At 46.0% G+C, this 23,366-nt stretch overlaps 1 protein-coding gene across 3 annotated transcripts in view; it reads right to left on the bottom strand.

The window, feature by feature from the left end:
* The window catches only part of PTCH2 (patched 2), a 60,306-nt gene extending 41,197 nt beyond the window's left edge, over positions 1 to 19,109 (bottom strand). Inside the window, exons 1-4 of one of the 3 annotated variants that reach the window (XM_060276946.1) lie at positions 19,034 to 19,109; positions 17,322 to 17,454; positions 12,043 to 12,530; positions 10,758 to 10,950 (exon numbers count right to left, since the gene is read on the bottom strand). In XM_060276946.1, the coding sequence (XP_060132929.1) occupies positions 10,758 to 10,950; positions 12,043 to 12,189 (340 nt within the window). In that variant the 5' untranslated portion in view covers positions 12,190 to 12,530; positions 17,322 to 17,454; positions 19,034 to 19,109. The other 2 variants (XM_060276947.1, XM_060276948.1) reach the window with 2 other exon arrangements.
* Between the last annotated feature and the right edge of the window lie 4,257 nt (positions 19,110 to 23,366).

The following is a 23,366-nucleotide window of genomic DNA, read 5'->3' as shown; positions in this document are numbered from 1 at the left end:
GTATTTATCTCATGGATTGTGGATTCACAACTTATGGGAATGGATTCACAGCCTAGTGTGTTCCAAAACCCAGTGGCTTATCCACATCTGTACATTCTGAATCTGACCACTTGATGCCAGCAGCATACAAGGTCTTTGGGTATTTGAGGTGATATTCACTAAGACAGTCCACTAATAGAATTTATGAAGCTAGCTGGAGGACATTTGTGTCAAAACCCTATTAAGGTCTGGCCCAATACCATTAGGCACCTGAGGGAAAACCACAAAACACAGCCTCCCCCACCACCCCGCCAGTGAAGAAGGGGTAAGTGAAAATCCACAACAGGAACAAGGGAGTAATAAAGATTTACATCAGGATCTGTCGCCTCTGTGGATCCTGCCACCTGAGGTGGTCATCTAACCTTGCCTCATAGGTGGGCCGGTCCTAGCCCTAGTCCCCCACATCCTAGATTTTCTACAAGATGGGATATAAAGGCCTTCTGCAACAGCCAACCACAGAGAATATTTGGTGCTTCCATACATTTTGGAGTGACACATAAGAAAAACTGGAGAAACAACTACTGGAAAAGGAACAAAATATAGGACGACAGGCAAACAGGTAGCAGGCAGACACAAGACATGGTGGGAGGGCTTGACTTAATGGGACATAAGTTCTGCAGGCCTGATCTAAAACCATATGAGGCAAACTAAGGTCATTAATTAGGATAGTTATGAACAGCAGAACAGATAAATCAGAAACAAAAAAATAAGGATAGGCTTATTCCCAGATAGATGTTTATAGGATTGCAGCGCAAACCACACTAATTATGCACATAGGTATGTATGCATCCTTCATTAATTGCATATTTACACAAGGGATCTTGAGAAATAAAAACTTAAAGGCCAGTAAAAGAGAAATAAAACAGCTATATATAACAAAAGAAATCATTAACCGATATTGTTCCTAAGAAATGCACTACTTAATAAGAAATTCAGTGTGATAAAATATGTTATTGTTGTAATGTGGTATTTTGCTTTAAGATCCTTGATCTAAACAAATCAATACTGTCATGAATATTAGGTTTTATAGCTACACATTGAAGACAGCTTATTTGTTGTCCAAGACAATAGTGCGTTAAATGTGAATCTTTTTGAATGATGACTTATGTTTGTCTTCTTTGCAACTGCACGGGTTTATCTGGATTCAGAGACCTACGTTTTGACTGCATTTGTGAACATGTTGATCTAGATGACATAGAAGTATAAAGAATACATCTTATCCTTGACTGCTTGTGTCAAGGCATCAACTGTGAATTTGGCAGATTATCCCACATCTCTACTCACTGGGAAATCTCCTGAAAAGCAAAAAGCAAAAACCCCAACAACTAGAAGCTGCCTGATCTGAAGCAGGATACTAGTCTAGATAGGCTTGGAACTGAGCCAGGTTGAAAGTGAGGCTTCATCATGGACAGCTTATGTTTTGGTTTAATCCATGACTATTCCCATCAGCAACAAATTCAATAATGCAGCTAAACAGAGAGTAAGTGGACAGCTGTGTCCCCTCCATATCCATGTGGAGATCTGATTCCTTGACAGGCCTGAAGCAGTGAAGAAAGGATGGCGAAGGCTAATATGCACCCACCCCCCTCTCACACTCCCTCCCTTATGGCAGTGGCAGCCGCAGCCGAATCTGATTTCTTGCAGCGTCCTCAACACAGTGCTGTGCGCACATGCCTTGGGCCACCTTCAAAGTGTTGAGGGGCGGATTAGCTGGATTAGGGAGGCTGTGAAAGGAGCCATGCTGCTCGGGAGGAAGTCTCGCTGGGGGCGTGCTAAAAGAGCCATTTTTACCTGTCCCGGCTGCTCTGAAAGGCCTGCCAGCCGCTAGCTGGCCTATGGCTGTCAAAACACGTCCAACCAGGATCCTGTTCACCATGGAAAAGCAGCTAGCTCCATCAAGACAAGCAAGGGAGCCCAAGCACCCCATTAAAATGACACCCTGGGGCTAAACATTGCTGAGGGCCGAAGTAGGGGGAGATGTGCAGCGCCGTGTCCCTTGGTGCTTGTTCTCTAACAAACCTACTCTGACAAAGACAGAGACACCGGGCTGCTTTCTAAATAAACAAGGCAGAGGGGGTGGAGGTGGCTGGCAGGCTGGATGGGGGAGCTGGCTTTAAGAAGAGCACTGAAAGGCCCGTTTGAGGCCTACTCCCCATTCCCCAGGCCTGGCCTGGCCTTTTGTTTATCCCAGACCTAAATTAATGTCTTTATTTACCAGAAATCCGAAGGGCTCAGGTTCCCAGTGTGGAGGGGGCGGGTGAGGGAGAGGAACGGCATGAAGGAGCCTTGGCCAAAGACGAGGGGAGAGCCCGACCCCCGAAAAAGGGGGCTAAAAGAGATTCAGTTGGGAGCCATTCACTGCTAAGACTCCTGTCAGCATTGACATAAATTTCCACTGGTGTTGGCATTTACGCATTTGGCATTTCCATATGTATAGAGTTGCCTGGACTAATTATGCTAATCATCCCCTCTGTTGGCCGCTGTGAAAAATGCCCACATTAAGCACTCCACTGCCTGCTAATGTGACTTAATGTGCGGTTGAAACATACATTCATCCCCCTCTGAATGGCGAAATTTTTCCACATTGCTGCCTTCATTCAGGCAAGAAATGAATTTTTTGAACTCAGACCACTTTTCCAAGCCAGGGGGGATGGATCAGAGAATAACACTCTCTCCTTCTCTCTCCACTTTCTGTTCCCCACTCACAGCTCTTGCTAATAAAATAAAAAATAAAATCTCTAGGGCTGGGTCAGACACCCTTCTTCACATATCATTTAAAAATGGAATCTCCATATGTACAACCAGATCAGCGAGGTGGGGAGACCCCATCTTTATCTAGAAGCATCCGTCCTCTCACTCTTCCCTTGTCCACCCCCCCCCCTCAACAAAAGGAGCTCTTTCCTCCCCCAACCCTTCAATTCTTTGGGAAACTGAAACAGCCTGAGTGGCAACTCTAGCAAGTTTGAGCTAGTCTGAGAAAAGAAAGATCCTTTCAAAGCCGGCCATGGTCACAGTAGAAGATGCCTCTTAGAGCAAATGTCAAAGCAGAGGCAGAAAACAAAGCAGATTTAGAGGATAATGGCCAACGCTCTCCCACTCTTTCTCTCTCTTTTAGAGGATAGAGAGGCTGAAGGGTATCCTCAAATACACTATTTTTAAATAGTAGTTACAATACTTTCTATTCTGCAGGTATTATTTACTACTTGCATGTGCGATCACATGTGCAACCCTCACAGCAATTATTAGCAATCACAATAAATACTACCGTATGATGCATATAAGAATTGTAAAATTATTTTTTTCTTCTTCAAGTGTGGTTATAAACAACTGCATTTAGTTAACTCCAGTGTTACTCTGCTACTGGCATTTACTACCAATGGAAATAGGTAGTAACAAAGAAAAAGAACAAAACTAATGGCATTTCCCTCTTTGTTGGACTTTGTCCTTGTTTGTCATCATCATTCCTACCTGCACTGATAGTAGCATTTTTCCATTGTGGCCCATAGACAATTGCTTTTTCATTTGTGTGGTGTTGTTTTTAAAACATATCTATGGATTCTGCCCAACTTAAAACCTCTTTTCTTCATTGTGCCGAAGTTTGTGTGTTGAATCATGTCAAATGCCAGCCCAAGAAAAGGGGCAAGGTGACTATGGAAGAACCTAGGAAATAGGTTGGCTTAAGACTAGACTGATCATTACCTAAGACTTCCACACCAGGAGATTTATTTAATATATAGCAAGTGTGGGAGAATCATCACTTCTACAGAAGGAAGAGAAAACACATAGATTCTTAACCAAATTTAAACTATCAAAGGACATACCAGCAGACATCTCCGTGGAAAAAAAGTACAAGATATACAGTTTCTTTCTTGGAAACAATGAGGAATTGTCTATAAAATTTTGGAGGGTATGAGGGAAAGATGCTGGGACACACTCCAAAAATAATGCAGAAACTGTGTGCCCCTGTGGCAGCCTGGTGGATTTCTTTATGGAGGAAATCTGATAGGCCTTAAGTTTATACCCAGACTCCCTGAATTACCTAGTTTCTCCTATCGTTGTTGGATCCATATACTTCCCCTGCATCACAACATTCTGGAGTTTGCTTTTCCACTTTAAATAGTACAGTTTACTTTCACACTGTCTATGTGAGATTATAAACTCTTTTTTATAGATACCTTAATTCTGCTGCCAGCCTTCTTTGCCTCTAAGGAATGCAAATGTCCAACAATATGGAAAGGAACCACACTTGTTCACGTCACCCATCTCCCCCATGGCTCTCATCCTTCCTGAAGTTGTCCTCTCACCCTTATCAGCACCAAGGCCACTTCAGAGCCTTCTGCTAGCCACTAGGCCACCCACCTCTGCTGGCCACCCAAGAACATTACGTACATATATACACTGGAGCCCCCTTGGCCTCTGCACTCAGCTGCTTTGGGGGCTTGTTTATTTGCTCTTGTGAGCGAGGTATGCAGGCCCCACATCCACAGTTTATTTATCTGTTCAGAAGGAGAGTTCAGAGCAGAAAAGCCTCATTGAATATATACTGGGCCTTCTAGTATTTCTCACATGGCCTGCCTTCATGGGGTTCATCTCCAGTCTCAAACACCCTGAGGTCTGACCTGATTTAAAGGCTGCTTCACCTCTCCCATCTGCAGGAATATCAGGCTAAGTTTGTAAATGTGTCAGGCATCAGCTCTCTCAGACAAGATAGATGTCACCAACTCAGAACCCCAGCACTCTTTAAAGGAACCATTCTTTGCTATCATTTCAAATGGGCAGTTTAGACATCTTTCACTGGGCATCAGATACAGATAAGACGATGGTGCATGATTGTTATACTGAGCTGAAGTCCCCAAATGAGGTTAGGTTCCCCAGTCATTCTGAGCTAAATGCCCACTTTGTGTACCCTACAAGCATCCAAACTACAGAATCTCCCTCCCTTACAAGCTACCTCTAGTCATATCTATTTAGATGTTCACTCCCTCAAAACACTACTGAGAACTGAGCTGCATCTGGCATCAAAGTATTCTCCCAGGTTATAAAGTAGAAATTCAATCACGCCACTCCACAAATTACAGGCCAGGAGTTGGCTTCACTAAATCCTGTGCTAATTAATTAATTCCTTTTTATATATTGACATTATCCTATCCCAAGACATAGGCCAGTACAGTGAAACAATTTCATTTTCTCCAGCATGAAGGCATCTTACAACACTTTATCCTGGAAAATGTCACTACTGTCCACTCTGGGTGTTCTGACTCGTTCAAAATATAGAAACATGTTCAAGGTCAATTTTGACTGCCAGCTCAGAACAGCAACTGGGCTCACCACCAAGTCTCTCGAACAGTACCTTCCAGATCTCTGCATACTGGTTTTATCACCTCAGCATGCTGTCTGCAATCTGTCCTACAAGGGTGTCTATCCATTGCCCCAGCAGTAATCCATCAAACTCTTCATTTCTTCCAAATCCTTGCAAGTTCCAGTATGGGTGGGCAAAAATCCCTCATTGGTTCTTCTTGCCTCCCCACACTCTCAGGAATTCAAAGATAAAAACATTTCCTCTGGCAGAACAGCCATTCAGTAGCAGCAACCTTTAAAAAGGCCCTGCAGCCACATAGCTACACCAAAATGTTCTGCTTAAAGATTAAACCTGCCTTCCTTTGAGGTCACCCTTAGCCTATAAATCAGCCATGACCTTTTGCCTCTCCAATGCTGGTTTGTTTTCAAGCCCCAAGCTCTAGGGTTTAATTCCCACTCAGCAGGCTACCGTGGTCATAACTATGCCAACAGGCAAGTACCTTTATAGAGGTTTACCTATAAGTGCCTACCGTCAGTTCCTGTTGACATCAGCTCTTGGCATTTCCCCATTCACTGCATTTTTACTTTTGTGGTTTTATTTCGTATTTTTAAGCTGTGAACTGCCATGAGATCTACGGATGAAAGGCAGTATACAAATTTAAATAATAATAATAATGGTTGAGGTGTCTGGTGTCAACACTGTTGTAGAATAGATGGTATATCACACAGTGAGACACCTGATCCTTAGTCAAGGTGGGTAACCTTGCTGTTTTCAGTTGAGCTTAATTCAAGGCTTTCAGCTGCCATTGCACAGAAGGGGACCCAGAAACTGGAGAGAAATGCACACTTGCCATATAAACTGTTGCATGGGGTAGATGTGGGATATATTCGTGCATTTTACACCAAATTGTTTTCAGACTTCAACACTCCTCCTTTATCTCAACATTTCCAAAAATAAGATGCCAATTCTAACAAGACTCGGTGGATATTCATGGAATAGATCTTTCTTAGTTCCTCACAGTCCTCTGAGGTCACTTTATACATAGGAAACAAAGCCAGTTTCTTAAACATGAGCATTTACAGTAAGAGTGGAATTAAGGAAAAGGCATACAGTATATGCCCAAACTGTGAGAGAGGAGCTCAGTCTTTCACTGCTAAAGCCAAATGTCAATACAAGGAACAAGCAGAGCCTGCTGTTAAGATGGACCTGGGATGACACACTGCCATCCCATCACTACCCAGCAGGTCCTTTGTCTCCTCTCCTCATCTAAACTAAACAACAGTGTGAAGTCAGAGTGCATCAGTGGATACAGCACAGTTCCATGGACATGATCTACCAACCACTTCATATAACCCCCAAATGGGATATCAGTAGGGCAAACAGCTCATTCACCAATATCAAATTGTTTGATCTATTCCCACAGTGTTTCCGTTTACCTGCCTCAGTAAAATCCAACACCATTCATAAATAAGGCTCAAGTGGTTCAATTCAATTTGGCAGTTCTTTAAACTCCTGTATCTATACTCCTCCCTACTCTCTCTCTTGTGGACAACAAACATGTGCACACACACCGAGAGAGAACATTCTAAGGGCCAAACATACTGGTCACAGAAGCATGTTCCTTCTTTTAAACATGTTTTCTCCTGCTATCTCTCATGTTGTTTGGTGATGAGAGTTATATTCCAAAATATCTGGAGGTGACCATGTTGGCAAAGGCTGATCCACAACAGCATTACAAATGGAAGAGGTTGGTAGAAGGAGTAGTTTAGGGAAGACCATTGGGCTGGAAGGAGAGACACCCATGGTTACACTAATGCCTAGAACGATACACCAATCTGTTTTAAGCAATCAGATGTTCTGTTGTTTTCCACTATACACAAGGTCAGGGTGCTTCACCCTGCGCATACACACTCTGGTCCACACACTGCATGACAGCTTCATGTTTTGAGCACAAATACACTCAACCACCTTTTCCAGCGTGATTGAAGTGTACCACAGTGCAAAAAGTGTGAGAAGCTACCACAGATATTTGTTCAAAGAACAGTTGTGAGTATAGAGACTGGGACCTTCAAACAAGAGTCAATGGTCACTTCCTTCAAATTATGTGTTCCTGGATTTGTCTAATTTAAGTTAGTGAAAAGCACCACTGGTAGAAAGAGCATCTATACTATCATTATGAAAAGAAGCTTTCTCCAGAGGCATTTGTACAGTGCTATGCACAAATCAGATCAAACAAATGTGGCAAAGGGCATGGCATGAACAAAACTCAGTCATGGAGCAACTGCCATATCGCAGAATGAATAATTCACAGTTAGATTCAGCTGGTTTTTCACTATCAATGCTGCATGTTGCTCTTCATGGATGCAAGGGAAGCTAAGGAATTTCTGGTCTAGGAATCCAAATCTTGACAGCAAACCATTTCTGATCCAAATGGCCCACAACAGAAGATAAGGGGGATGCAGTACAGTTCAAAGCACAGCTTCACAGAAGTATCCTCAGAGTGTCATGGGGTTCCAATGAAAGGAGCCTGTATCACAGCAAACAAGTAATCACAGCAACATTTTACACACTAGAACTATCCACAACAGGAGATCTACAGCTGTGAACATTTTCCACTTCTATTTGTATGCCAACTCTTCCCAGCCAGCTTTTTTGCCACACACCAAGCAGCCAACCAAAAGACAATATTGCAAAGCCCCGCTTGGCAAATGCCAGCCAGCTGAGAGGATAAACTGTGATTCAAGGAAATGCAAGTGATAAATCAGAATATTGCCTTTTTTACACTGTTTGTTGCAGTACTTAGTTCTAACATGCATAATTTAAAGTAAAATAGTATCACTGAGCACTTTTTAATCTCAAAATGAACATATATCCAAATATAAATTTGTAGCAAAACAAAACGTCCAACCAAAGAGATCCACAGAGTTTAGTGCTCTTTTCAGTGCAACATCCCCAAGACCTAGATCCTGTGTGCCGTCTGCTTTATGTAGCTTACAGGCCATCACTCCAACTATGGGACAGCCAACAGATTTTTTCTTCTTTTAAAGCTGAGCAAATGTCAGCATCAAAAGCAATAAATAAGTACAAGCCCAACCGTGCAGGTTCTCTGGGGATGTTCTTGATTTGGGCTGAGATGGGCTGGTTACAAAAAGGGGATTTCCCTTCTCTAAATGTTTAACAGCTGCAGGTCTTGATGGATCTCCTTTTTGCTACAAGCCTCTGGAAGGCAGAAGCAAGGAGAGAAGGGGAGGGGGCAGAAGGCTAAGGCTGAGGCATTTTCCCCTTTCCAGTCCCCCTTCAGTGTGTGAAACAGGTGGGTAAACTTTACTGGCATTCATGTGAGTGTGGGTTTTATTTAAAAGGGAGTGGGAGGGTGGAAGAGTGAAGTTGCTTCTATTGTTGAACAAAATCCAAGAGTAGTTTAGGACCACACATGGAGCTGGGGTTGTGCAGGGGGAGGAGGTGTGGAACGCCAAAGATCGCTGACAGTCATCACAGAGAAACATCTGCTCTTGGAAAGCTCCCAGGCTGCTTGCAATTTTTTTTGTTTAAAAAAAGAATAAAAATAAAATAAAAATCCTAGGGTGTGAAAACTCAGCACAACCTGGTGTTGGAAAAGAGAGGAGACTGCAATAAGCAGGGGATGGAAAGCAAGGAGCAAACCCCAGGCACTGCCACATGGATTGACAGCAGTGCCGAGAATGGAGGGGGCAACATAGCATGCTGAACTTATTAATAACAAAGGCATCATTTTTATCAAATGTTTCCAGTAGGAAATTAGGATTTGCTCCTGGGTGACCCCTTTTGCTTTCGGCTATTTGCATTCAACCCGATTCCATTCTCAGCTGGCAGGCAAGTGTAACCCAAGTTAAACTTCAACTGACAGCTCTGCTGTAGACAGTAATTATCCTCTCCTTCAGCACCACCCTCAGAAAGGTAATTTAGGATTTTAATGTCAATAATGCAATGCAGCAAGCAGGGCCCGGTGGCAAGAAAAAACCATATTATCTGAGATGGGGAAAATAATTTAATTGCACTTGTCTGTGTGGGGGCATGTATTTGCACCGATAGGGATCTGGACTGCATACACAGCATGGCGAACACAGGCACACACATGCAGAGCAGCATAGGAAGGTTTATGCACACTCGCACACACTCTTGCGGAACAAGTTCAAGGTAGAAATCTCTCTCTATAACACCACAACAGCGCCAAACCCTTTGGGTTACGGGAGAGGTCTGTCTCCCAATATTTCTGGTGTATAAATCATTGTTTCTCATAGATTGAGACCAATATATCCAAACAAGAATGAATCCAAAAAAAGGGAAGAAAAGTCCATGCCTGGACAGGAAGTCAGTGGGGATCACCACAACACCTTTCTTTCTGGAAGGTGGTCTGAAGGTATAGGATGAGTCAAGCACTGTATAGTGCTTGGATGGCAGACTGCCTGGAAACCACATGTAAGGAAACCACTATGAGCAAGTCAGAGGAAGAATGGGCTGCAAGGCAGGGTGTCATGAATGTGATACATCTCATTACTGAGACCTCCAAGAACAGAACTGCCAGGTGCCTCTAAATCCAAACCATAATTGTTGGCACAATCTTCAATTATTCAAAAGCACTTAAGGCAGCCCCACATTCTCCAGTTTTATACCAGGTCACCCCACAAGTCTACATGTAAATTTAGAGCATAGAAAGTGCCTGTCCCATCATTCAGTATTCACAAACAGTGCTCATTACCACCATGGAAAATAGTATTTAACAAACATTCAAAAGAATTCTGATTTGGGCTCTAAAAATCAGAGAACTGGCTTAAAAACCACTGGCACAACCCACTGAAAACATTTCTGGGAGAAGCCCCGTCAGCTTGAATGGAGTTGCACAAGGGCACTCGCACATTATCATCCAGCTCTTATTCATATCAATGGGGCTTGCACAGAAGAAGTTCCCAGCATGATCGTTCCCTGTGCAATTATCTTTTTAAATAAAAGAGCTTCTTGTTTTCATCACTTTGCCAGCTGGTCTTGGAGTCTTTCTAGCCTGTTTGACAGTCACATAATTCAAGCTTTTCTCAAGGCTTACAAACTCTTCTTCAATTATCAAAAAAAGTTAAAATGGGGGAACAGGGTTTTATTAGTTCCTCAAACTGGAATACATTTTTATATCCAAGAAAGTGCTCTCTATCCCCCTGTTACTTGGTAGTTTTCCCAAGATGCCAATTCCAAGAAACTGTGTGCAAATCTGGATTTACACACGTGTGGAGCTTAGAGTGGGGCCCCTTTGCTAACAACTCCCGAAAAAAAGGCTTTTCTAGGCCTTTTGCTTCCACTATGTTGGACAACTGCTCCACCATCACCCAACAATGTCCTAAAGCGCTATGCAGCCCTCCCAGTATTCACACACACAAAAAATGGAACTTACCTTCCACCCAGAGTTGCTCAATATCCGTTTCTATGGAGGCTACTCGCAGCCCTACAGCCAGCGTCCCAAAGACCAGCAGCCCCACAAAAAGTACTTTGCCACAGTGACGATGGATCCAACAGCCCAATGTAAACAGCAGGGCCTGGAACTGGGCCCGCAGCCACAGCGGGGCTTTCTGGCCCACAGCCTTACCCTGGGGAGAGAAATGAAGAGTTAGCCAAGACACTGTTGCTACAGGGAACAGCAACATCCTGCCCCAGGGTAGCTGGCACTGGGGTTAAAGCAGACCTCAAGCCTTTGGGAGTAAGCATTTCAGCAAGAATCTTGCCATAGATTATTTGTGGGGGCATATATGTGTGCGCCTGCCTGTCCCTACAGCACTTCCATCTGCTAGGAACTTGTGGAGGCCAGTGCCCATATCCTCCCAGTCTGCAGAGAGATGAACTCCTGAGTGACAGCTGTAGATGTGGATGAATCCCTTACTCAGGGTGGAGAAACAGGCCGCTGGGAAGCTCCTGCCACAATCCATGTGTTAAGTCTGTGAGGTTGCCCAGCAGGAATCTCCCCCCTCTGTTCCTCAGCGGTGGTCTGCTTCCCTTCCCCAGTTCCAGATACACTCCTCACCTCCAGAGCAACCCAGCAGCTGAAGTGCCCTGTTAGAAAGGAGGCAGGAAAGGAGCCCTGCAAATCGCAAGCCGGTATGTTAAGGAGTCCTACTACAGTCTAGTTTCCTACTCTGGGGAGAGCAGATGTCCGCTCCACCCTTTCCTCAGGTGCGTCCTTCTGACCTGTCAAGTTTTCTTGCCTTTCCTTGCGGGAGACTCTCCCATTGTCTCCCTCCCTCTCCTTCCACCGATTCAGCGACTCAAGTCCACCCGCCTCCCTTTCTCGCTCCTGAGCGAAACGCTCCACGCAGACCCACCCCCGAGCCGCCGTCTCCCCTCGCAGATCCGATCCCGGGCTGGCCTCTCCCGCGCGTCCCTCCTGGACGGCTCCCTTTCCATAAACAAACTCCACGGCGCGGGCTCGTTCTGGAGCACGCCGGCGAAAGCCTGCCCCCTTCCTTCATTCCCTGGCCCCAAAGAAGCCGAAAGCTTCTAAGAGGACCCCCCTTCTCCAGCCCCCCGGGCCCAGAAGCGCCGATTCCTCGCCTTTTTTGTCCCCTTCCTTGCAGCTGCTTGCGCGCCTCTCTCCCGGGTGGACGGGGTCGCCCCAACTTTACTTCTCCCCCCCCCACGGAGTCACTCCCCACCCGTGGGAAAGCGCCTTCGCCCCATTCCCTTACCTTGGAGATCTGTTTGAGGGCAAAGGCAGCGTGGCAGTAGCTGGGTCTCCGGAGAAGATCCGAGTTGGCAGTTGCCGCCGCCGCGTAAGACGGCGGGAGCTCTCCCAGGAAGCCCCCGGCCCCCGGGACCGGCCGATCCGAAGCCATGCTCCAGGGTCGAGCGAGGACGGTGCTGGCGGGAGGCACAGGGGCGCAGGCGGCTTCCCGGGAACGGTAATCCAGAGGGGAGAAGCGCGGGGTCGGAGGCTTCAGAGGAGTGGCTGCTGCGGGGATCCCATGTGGACATTATGGGGGCGAATCCAAGGCCATCCAAGCGCGCCCCATGCGCCCTCGGCGCCTCCCAGCGTGGTCCCTTCGACGCGCGGCAGAAGACGGCGATCGAAAACTCACACAGCCCCAGAAACGAGAGGCGCCCGGGTGCCCGGCGGTGCAGTGTGCCTCGGATCCCGTCCCACCAACATTTGGAACAAACAGTCTCCTTCGAGATCCTGAAAAGAGGAGCGGGGGGAGGAAGGTTTGGTTTGATGGGAAAGTGCCCCGGTTCCCATTGGCCGAGGAAGAGGCAAATTACTCCGCAAACATCTCCTATTATTAGCTGCTAAGCAACAGCTCACCAAAGTGGAGAGAGAAGAGACCACCCAGGCAGAGCCCTCCCCCGCCTCCCTCCTCCCCGCCTCAAATCAATGAGGGCAGAGGGAGGGAGAGACTTGCCTTCAACACAGGAATTCTGCTCCACAGATTTTCAAATGCTGCCCGTTGCCCCCTCTCAGCTGCCCCCCTCCCAAATCCAAACCAGCTCCTTTATTTATTATTGCAAGCGGGTGCAGCGATGTAGTGGGACAGCTGCAAACTTTGCGGGCGGGGGTGGGGGACAGTGTGGACTCTCCAAGATTTGGGGAGAAAAGGGTAAAACTTTGGGGTTTGCTGTTTTGGTTTTTTAAAAGGCAGATGGAGAGGACTGATTTATTGAAAAAGCTTAAATAGGAATAAACAGTGGGAGAAGCCAAAGTGGCACTATCACCGTCATCAAGGGGGGGGGGGGGAGAGAGAGACACACAACACAACTTTTCTTATCCTGTAATGGCTTTGTAATGACTTCTTGAGCTGTGTGTGTGTGATCTAACATGCACACACATGCACACACGCCCTTTCCCTCACCAGGACTTGTAAAGCACACAGGGGCAAAAGGCCTTTGAACATGTACAGAGTGCTGTAGTCCCCGTCCCTTGCACTGAGAAACCCTGATTATTCTGCACACCCCGTGGACAGAGGGAATACCTTCCATGTGAGCAGGCATGAGTATGAAACTTCCAAAATGGAGCCCCAACAACACCTGTCGCTTAGAAATTAAGCCGTATCACATGGCATAGATTCTTGAACTCAGTACATTTTTAGGGGAACAGATACAAATCCAAGAAAACAAATTTATCACATCTTTAAACAAACCAAACCAAGGAACTCTTGCTTCAGAAGCATGCAGGGTTCCTAAGGGGGCAAAATAATAATAATAGCCAACATCAGAAACAAAACTGTATTTCCATAAAAATGGAATAACTAATTATTTTAGCCATATGGATGGGCCAAAATATGAGCCAAGGTCCTCCAGACCTTCAAGTTATAAACTTAGGTTGCAATCATATAATCCCATATCTAGGAGTAAATATTTAAGACATATAGAATTGCACTGCCAGTCTTGGAAACGGGGGAGGAATAATCTCTGAACATGTGCAAAGTACTCATCATTGAGTAATCATCACTAGCCTTTGTACGCCTTGGAGCAGTGACAACTTTATCCAGTTTTTAGGGAGGGGAGGGGGTTGAGGGAAGGATGGGTTTCTAGTCGGTGTGACATCCAGGCAGGCCTGAAACCCAAGAATTTCATTTTGGAAATTTCCTGACAAACTTGACCAAACCCACAAGAAAGCCAGGAAACACAAAGCCAGCTGCAAAGTCAGTGCCTCACTTTCCACCACTGAGAAACTACAACTAGGCTGGTAGTCCACAAAGGGGCAGGATTGTACCACCCCCTGCATCATACTCGGAACCTCATACAATTTTTTTCCTAAAGTAACCTTGAAATACACTTCTTTGATACAACCAGGCTGGTGGTCCACAAAGGGGCAGGATTGTACTACCCCCTGCATCATACTCGGAACCTCATACATTTTTTTTTCTAAAGTAACCTTGAAATACACTTCTTTGATACAACCAGGCTGGTGGTCCACAAAGGGGCAGGATTGTACCACCCCCTGCATCATACTCAGAACCTCATACAATTTTTTTTCTAAAGTAACCATGAAGTACACTTCTTTGATACAGAAAAAAAGTGACAGGTGATGAGCTCCCATTAGGTCTGTTTTCTCTCAGCCCCGTAAGATGCCCATTAAACCTTCCTTTGCCAGAGAAGGAGGCAGCAGCAAAATTAACAGGAAACCAATGAACAACCTGGATTCTAGTCGCAGAACTTAGACTGGAAGAAAACAGACCCACTATGTGGGAGGGACTAATATGGCTGAGAGATGGCAGCCTGAGTAATCATGTGACTCACTCTGGACTGAAGTGAAGGCCTGTACACGTTACACATGTACACATGCGATGAGGTCATTGCATATCACTGCATTTCACATCATGTTTGCACATTGTTGTACTCATGAACGTGATTTGATGCATATCTAAGTCGCCCGTTGTTTATCTCCACTGGTAGACAGAGACAAGGTGGGACTTTTCTTACCCAATGAGCAAGTCCCAATTTGGATTGAAGCTGGTTTGGAGGAAAATGCATCAAAATGTATGTATACACAATTCCCGAAACCAGTGGCAGGAGTGTACTGGATGCAAAGTAAATGGGAGTGTGCATTAATAAGGAGAACCAAAACCAAAGCCAGTAGCGTTTAATTGCACTTCTCCATCCTCCTTTGATGGAGGCACAACCACTGCTGTTCCCATATTAGGAAACAATAGATTGCTCCTTTGATGAATATTTGGGAATATAAATTTCACAGAAGAACTTGGGTGGTAAGGAAGAAGAAACATATTACATATTGGATATCGTTTATCTGGTTTTTTTGTGTTAGGGTTTATGCATGTGTAGTACAGCGTGAATGCATGTACATGCTGTTTTTTTGAAATAAATGTGAGTATTATGTAGTGGCTTTTGGGGGAGGTATGTATGGAGCTGGACACTGACAAAATTATAAAAGTGAAACATTTTATTTCTTCTGAAGTGATCAAGTGGGAACTAGAGAAGATTTCAAACTAGGTAGACAGATGTTTAAAAATTCCTATTGGGGGCTTCCTTGGATGGTCAGCCAGACCTGAAACACCACCCACTACCATTAAAATCCAGTAATCTTCTTCACAGTGTTCTACTCTCTCCCTCACCCTCATCCCTACCCTGCCCTGTGTTCCTACCAACAACCAGGGTGAGGAAAATGCATTACTGACGTAACTCTGTCTTTACTATTATATGTGATAGATGGTTTCATGTTTTTGCTGGGGGAAGCGTTTGCGGAATCCACAATATTTGATTCCAGAACAATTGCCTACCTTCAGCATCCCCTAAAAGTGGCCTTTTGCCACTATATCCCCCTTTGCTCACCCTTTTCTTCACCAAGATCATACATACTCTGAATCGTCAGAAAATAAGCCAAAATGACAATAGGATTTAAAAGTTTCTGAAAGGCCTCAGTCCCCATTAGCACAGTATTGCTCCCGATCCTTCCTCTGAGGCAATGGGATGCTGACATATTTAAGGCAGCCGAGGTAATGAGAACAAGCCCTTCGCATAACATCCCACACATTCTGTCTGTCTCTGTGTGCACAGCACCAGCTGAAGGATGACTCTTTCCCACCCACCCGCCCCCACTATATCCTGAAATGCAACTTCCTTACAACTACTAGCTTGCTCGGGTCCCAGTCAGCAATGTAAGTGAGGGCCCTGGTTTTTCCCATCTAAGAACAATTCATCTGTCATCTACTGGCTAGTTGCCTATTTGGTATTACTATTTAACATTGGGGCTTCTGGGCTTCTTTCACAAAAGCCTAAAAAGAAATCTCTACCGCCTATCCCCTTTTTTGAAACACACATCACCCACAGGAAACGATGAGCCTCCGAGGATGATGGTCTTTGCAGAAATATGGCAGTGGCCAATTTTGCGCTGTGCTGTTGGCCATGTATCCTGGCTTTCTCTCTGGTGGTGCAGCTACCACAGGTGTGGGAAACCTTTGGCCCTCCAGATGTTGCTGAACCACAACTCCCATCAGTCCCAACAAGCCTCATCAGTGGCCAGGAACGATGAGAGTTGTAGTTCAGTAACATCTGGGAGACCAAAGGTTCACGACACCAGAGCTAGTGTCAAAACCCACAGCTCCAGGGATCTCCAAGATGACAACCTAGAGAGAAGCAGATGTTGTGAACACTGGCAAACAGGCCTGGCACTACGGTAGCACCTGGGCCAGTGTGGGGATGCCAGCTCTCGTAGACTGATGCTGGTCACTGTTTTGGCATAGTGAGGTAGAGAAAGAGAAATAGAATGAGAAACAGTTGTGTGCTTCACTATTTAGGGAATATACATGGCCATCTAAAGGGAGCCTCCATAAGACCATTAAGTCCTGAGTCTAAAAGTACCTGGCTGCATTCAGTGTTTCCATTCTACAGGGACAGCAGCTGGTGCTGCAGCAGGAGGAAGTATCAGATCTTACATTAAGCACCTGCAAGAATAGTTTGCCCGCAAACGCTGGTCCTGAACAGTGTTACTTTCCCCTACATAAGGCGGCATGTAAAGTCTAATTCATGGGCTGTAATAATTTTCTTCTTGAATATTGCTATACCTTTTGGTGTATGCTCCCCTTCTGGGGCAGTGAATCCCATAGGATCGATCTGGTCTTCCTTCACCTCTCCACTCTAGTGGTTGGTCCTTTTTTTTAAACAAAAGTGATGGGAACCGTTGGCCCTCCAGATATTATTGGATTCCCACCAGCCCCAATGGTCAGGGATGATGAGTATTGGAGTCCAACAACATCGAAAGGACCTCAGGTTCCCAATCTTTGCCAGACTGTTAAACAGTGGAGAGCAGTACCACTTGTCCTGCTTCCCTTTGATGTGTGTGTATACAGAATAGTATCATGCCATCTTATTGTCTCCTTTTCAGAAGCTGCAGGCTCATACCAGTTCTTTTTGTAAGTCTTTACAGCTTCCGTTTCTGAGCACACATCTTCCCCAATCCCTTATACAGCTTCACAATCATCATTTGGTCTCAATGGGGTTTCATTTCTCTCACCAGCAAAGGCCTGGCTTGGAGGATGCCTCTCCTCTCACTTCATGATCCCAGTTCTGCTTTATCTGAATTAATGTTCATTGGACATCAGTGGTGGCTGGAACCCATCGCACCTGGTGGGACTGCTAGATGCCTTCTGCAATGTGATGGAAAAAAATATGTGAAACACTGTGATGAAAGCTACCACTTGCATATCTAACATTAAACACTAATCCTAGAGAGGACTATAATAACTGTGACAGCTTCATGGCTCCACTAACTCAGTTGGTCAATGAGAACACAAAAACACAAAAAACCCAGAACACAAAAAGGAGCGAGAGCCCCCCTAGTGGACAATGGTGGGATAAGCTGCCACATAATGTAAATTTTGTGTTATTCTCCCTCCCTCCTCTTGCATAAATTAGTGGCAAATTACCAAGGGAAGACTGTAGTGCACAGGCACTGAAAGTTTTCAGAATATGATATGCTGATAAATTCTGACAATGAGAAGGAATGAGCTGAAATTGGTAAATGCTGAGATTTCAGAGAACAGCTCTATATTTTCAGAGGGGTACCTGCGTTAATCTGCTGCTGCAAAAACGAAAAAGCATTGTAGCACCTTAAAGACTAGAGGCTTGTCCACACGTCCTCTGGTCCCACTGCTCCCCCCCACCCCCACCCCCAGGGAAACCGGTCTTTAGTGCTTAATGGAAACAAATGTCAATTTGGGTTTTCCCTAGACTGCCACTTGTTCCAATCTTTCGCCAAAGAGTGAGTTTTCCCTTGGAAAGGGGTGGGGCAAAAGGGAAACCGTTTGGACCTGTGCCTAGAAAGCCTGGGTCAAGCAGATAACCACTCAGACCCGTGCTTTCTAGGCACAACACAAATGGAAGTGTGGGTGAGCCCTAACACATCCCATCAACTACAGCCAAGCCCTGTAATACATTTGCACCTCTCCTGACCCATTGGACGGAGATGCACAATTCCAGCCATTTATTACATTGCAATATCTACCAAATGAATTGAAATGGTGGCTAGAATGGTATCCAGGAATAATATGCTACAGGAGAACACCATTGGGAGCCACCTTGGTAAAAATCACTGAAAGCTATAATCAAGGATTACCATCAGCCCAATGAAAACCAACATTCTGGGTTAGGACACCGCCAGCATGCCATGCATCAGCATGGGAGACCACATGCTTGAGGTGGTAGATGATTTTATCTCCCTGGGCTTTACCACAACCAGCAACCTTACCACCAATGCTGAGCTGCACAAGCATATTGGGAAGGCAGCTACGGCAATAGCTCGCCTCTCCAAAAAGGTATGGGAGACTGTGATGCTAACGACCAATACCAAGATGAAGGTCTACCAGGCATGAGTGTTGAGCATGCTGCTTTATGGAAGTGAGTTGTGGGCAAGTTACACCCGCCAGGAGTGATGCCTCAACGCCTTCCGTATGCACTGAGTCAGGAAGATTTTGCACATCACATGGAAGGTCAGAGTCTCATACAAAGATGTGGTCTCTCAAGCCCACATTCCCAGCATGTCTGCACTTCCACGGACATGACCAACCAGCCCTTGTCATTGTGAGTCCTTGTTTGCCTCTGTATGTGGGCACTGTAATTGACACAATTTCTGATGGGATGTTTTGAGTGTGTCCGTTCCTCCACCCTCCATTGTTTTTTAATTGAACGTGTTTCCCCTCTCCTCTCCCATGCCTGTTACAGTGGTACCTCATGTTGCAAACAGGATCCGTTCTGGAAGTAAACCGTCCCGGGACTTCCATGTTCGGTGCGTCCCTAACCCGAAAAGAGGCAACATGAAGCGGACGTATCATGAGGTATTAGATTTGGTTGCTGCTCCACCCCATTTAAAAGACATATGGGCACTTTTAATAAAAGTTAGCATCTGCAGTAAGGCCCATTGTGTTGAATGTGACTCACTCCCAGGTAAATGTGTATGTATGGAATTGCAAACTTAGGCTTACTAGTGAGGAAGCCCTATTAGACACTGTGAGATTTATGTCCAATTAAGTAGACACACATTGTAAAGACACAGTCCTGCACCTATAGAAGTAAAAACTCCTACTGACTCTAATGAAGCAGGTTTGTAGCACAATACACTTTGGGGCTACAATAATATGCACACTTACCTGAGACATACTACTGAGTTAAAATGTGTAGAATAGTGCTGCTTATTGGCTACAGTCTCGAAAAAACAAAGCTCACCAACTATCCAACCCTCCCTCCCTCCCTTCGAACATCTACAGAAGAAGGGTACCCTGTCCCATCACTATTGCACCCTAGCTTGCACAATCTCTGCATTCTACCATTAGACCAGTGTTTCTCAACCTTTTTCGAATCGTGGCCCCCCATGGGTGTAGCCAGGGGGGGGTCAGGAGGCAGCTGTGTCCCACAAATAAGTAAAAAAATCAAAACAAATCTGAGTTTCTGCCCCTCCTAACAAAAGCCAGCCCCCCCCCCCAATCCTGGCTACATCCATGTCCCCCCCTACTGGTCGAAAGGTATCTATGTAAATGTTTTGTTTACAATTTTTATAATTTATACAAAAAACAATTACATAAAATGATAGGAACATAATGAAATATTGTTGAAGCAGAAAAACAGAGAATCATAGAGCTGGAAGGAACCCCAAGGGCTATGTTTCTAGTGCAACCCCCTGCAATGTAGGGAACTCAGCTAAAGCATCCACGCCAGATGGCCACCCAACCTCTGCTTAAAAACCTCCAAGAAAGGAGAGTCCAGAACTAACTGAGGGAGATCCATCTTCCATGTATTATAAAAAGTAAACAACACTTATTTGACCCCCGTTATTTGACACAGAGGGGGAAACCTACAGATACAGTCCAAAAGGTGCATAGGAGGTTCTGCGTACAGTCATATCTCGGGTTGAGTACGCAATACGTTCTGGGGTGCCGTTCACACCCTGAAAAGTACTCAGCCTGAGCAGCGCTTTAGTGCATGTGCGAAGCGCCAATAGAGTGCTTCTGCACACGCGCAAAGCGCACAGAACGCTTCTGCGCATGCACGTGCGGTGGAACCCGGAAATAAACACTTCCGGGTCTGCCGTGTACTTAACCTGAAAGTACGCAACCTGCATCGAACACAACCCGATGTATGACTGTACAGTATATGGGATTTTTAAAAAAAACAACAAGAAGTGGTCCTCACTGACCTGGTGCAAACAGATCTTGTCATCCGGAGGAGCCCTGGCTGCCTAGATAAAACACTATAGCCCCACACACCCTTACCTGGGAGTAAGGCCCACTGAAAACAGTGTGGCTTCCTTCTGAGTAGACTCTTAGTTATTTACTAGATGCAAGACAGCAGCATCAGTTGACCCTGCTTGGCTAGGTGCTGGGGTGGATTGCACCCTACACATTGCAGAGTCAGGCCCAGGCTGCTACTGGGCCCAGCACTGGCGGCAGCAACAAGCAGCTCACCCAGCCCTACCCATTGCCACCCCACCACTGCACTTACCTGAACTGGGGGTTCTGGATCAAGGGCTCTGCTGGTCAAAAAGGGAGCCTCAGTGATCGTCCTCTCCCACTGGAAACAAACCAGGACTGCTCCAAGAAAACCACTGGCAAAAAGGAGTGCTAGACCCTGGTGGGCCACCCCCTTACCCACTTGTGATTGGCCAAGCAGATAGCCACCCAATCAGAACCCCCCTTCACTTCTCACTTGTACTGTGGGCCCCCTTGGAATATTCCAGGGGGGGGGGGCAGGGGCCATATAGCCCCTGGTTGGGAAACAATGTGTTAGATAACTACCGGTATTTGAGAAATATGTGTCAAAAGTTCAGATCTGGAAAATGCTGGAGAGCTCCCAGGGCAATGCATAGCTAGAGGGCGTCTGGACAACATTTTGCATAAGGCAGAAGTGTCACCAAGGGAAGTGGTGCCCTTACAAGCTCAGCCTATAGGTCAGGGTCCCCAAACTAAGGCCCGGGGCCCGGATGTGGCCCGCGCGAGCCAATTGTGCGGCCCCCAACAACCCCCGCCACCCGCTGTTACCGGCACGCCGCAGTGCGGTTGCCCATCTCCGGGTTGATGCGGCGCCAGAAAAAGCAAGTGTGCGTGCGTATGGGAGCGCGTTCCCCCGCCCTCTGGCCCACCGCGCAATCGGCGCCGGAGGAACCGGCCCAAAGCCGGGTAAGTTTGGGGATCCCTGAAATCACAAAGGCCTGGTTTCTCTACCCACCCACCCACCCACCTTAGTATTTGGTTGGGTTGGTTGGGAATGGCTTGCCCAGCATCATACTTATGTGAGATCTAGACCCTGAGGGGGCTCCTGTATCTTTAAGAGTTGCAAAGAAGAGGACACTCTGCTGTATGCATATGCGCAGCTTCCTGTTATCACTGCAGCACTGAGAAGAGAAAAGGTGCAGTGGATTAAAGTACTTCTTACATTCTTCTTTTAGAATCCTAAAGGAGCCCTCTTAGTGTTCAGGCCTGGCAAAGCTAGCAGGGTTAATGCTACAGTAGGAAGACACCCCCCCATCATAGGCCCTAGAGGAAGCTGCCATAGAGGCAGAACTTTTGTACCTTTAGGATTTATGCAGGGGAGGTAGAAATGCAACTTGCCCCCACTAATCCACTATTATGCCATATATGCAGTGCAGGTTTAAAATTCAACAGAAGCAGCAAGAAAAACAGTAGCCAATTGCAAGTTAACAAAATACTGCTGAATTAAGGAAATGTTGGGGGGGGGGGGAGACCAAATCCAAGCTGAGCAATAAATAATAGTTTACATGAACATAATCCCAAAAAGCACATCTAGGACTCAGTTTCAGTGGGGGCTTGTATCTCCCATATCATGCATTAAGTGGGACTTAATTCGTCTGTGTCTGCATGCTGTTGGGAGAAATTCTTTTAAGATGGTCTAGAGATGCATTGTTATAGTTCTAGCCCTGGAAGCTGAGTAGGTGGAAATGGATGGATGGTTAGGCAGAGGACTGCTAGAGCATTTTGTGTATTTTCCTGAAATAACCAACATAGGCTCAACATAGAGGTTGGACTGCAGGCAGATTTTTGACAGCTTCCCGGGAAGACATCCCTGCCCTAAGGAGCCAGAGAAGGTGAGAGACATTTCTTCACCACATAGAGAGCTGTGATTGCAAGGGAGGGTCACAATGCTTGTGTGTCTGTGCACGTGAGGAACAAGGCACAGACAAATGTGGGCTGTTCCAGCCCTGCAAAACAGGGATGGCTTTATGGGTAGCAAGGGAAGGAGGGGGTGGGGAGGCACTTGGGAAGGAACCAATATACATCAGTGGGGGGAAGCAGAGGTGGGGGCAGGCAAAGAGAAGACAAACCTGCACTCATCCTCTGGGACTTTATTTCACATCCTGCTTTGCCTACCCAGTGTACATTAGTGCAGGGCTTGGTGACATGACCGCCACTGCCACCTTGGGAGACAGAGGGCCTCGCCACCCACCGCCAACCGCAGGATTAATTATGATAATGTATTTCTTTTCCCTTTTGTCACCCTAATGAATGGGCCCCTTTAAGATTTTAAGGCCTTTTGTTTGTCCAGTTTTTAAGGCGGTATTGTAGGGTAGGGGATAGCAGGTGGCATGGCCAAAACAGGCTCTTTTGTCTTCCTTGGGGGCTTTTCTTTTCCTGTGGTGGATTTGTGCAAGGGGGGGGTGAGCCTGGTTGAAGATGCAGAGAGAGACGCTCCTCAGTCAGTTTCACTGCACTGATAGTGATAGGAAACTTCCTTGTTTGGGGAGGGGAGTTTCAGAGAGAACCCCCCCCCCGTCTCTTTCTCACTTCACACACCTCCCATGGAATGGGACCCATCCTGTATCCTCCAAATTCACTCCCAGTCACTCCCAAATTCCCAATCTGTATTCTCTATCCTGCATTCACATGTGAGCAGGTCTAGACAAACCACTGCAAGCAGATCTCCCAAATCAAAATGTCAGTATCTGTTCTATCAACTGCTACAAAGAGCAGAGCAATCCAAAATTAGGGGTGCCGTCCAGAGATGAAGGGGCAGTAACGTCCCTTGATTCTGCACCGCTTCCAATGTTTCAGAA

Source organism: Zootoca vivipara, chromosome 7, assembly GCF_963506605.1.
Source record: "Zootoca vivipara chromosome 7, rZooViv1.1, whole genome shotgun sequence".
Lineage (NCBI taxonomy): Eukaryota > Metazoa > Chordata > Lepidosauria > Squamata > Lacertidae > Zootoca > Zootoca vivipara.
The sequence above is the reverse complement of the archived record's forward strand: the minus strand, read 5'-3'. Positions and strand labels throughout refer to the sequence as shown.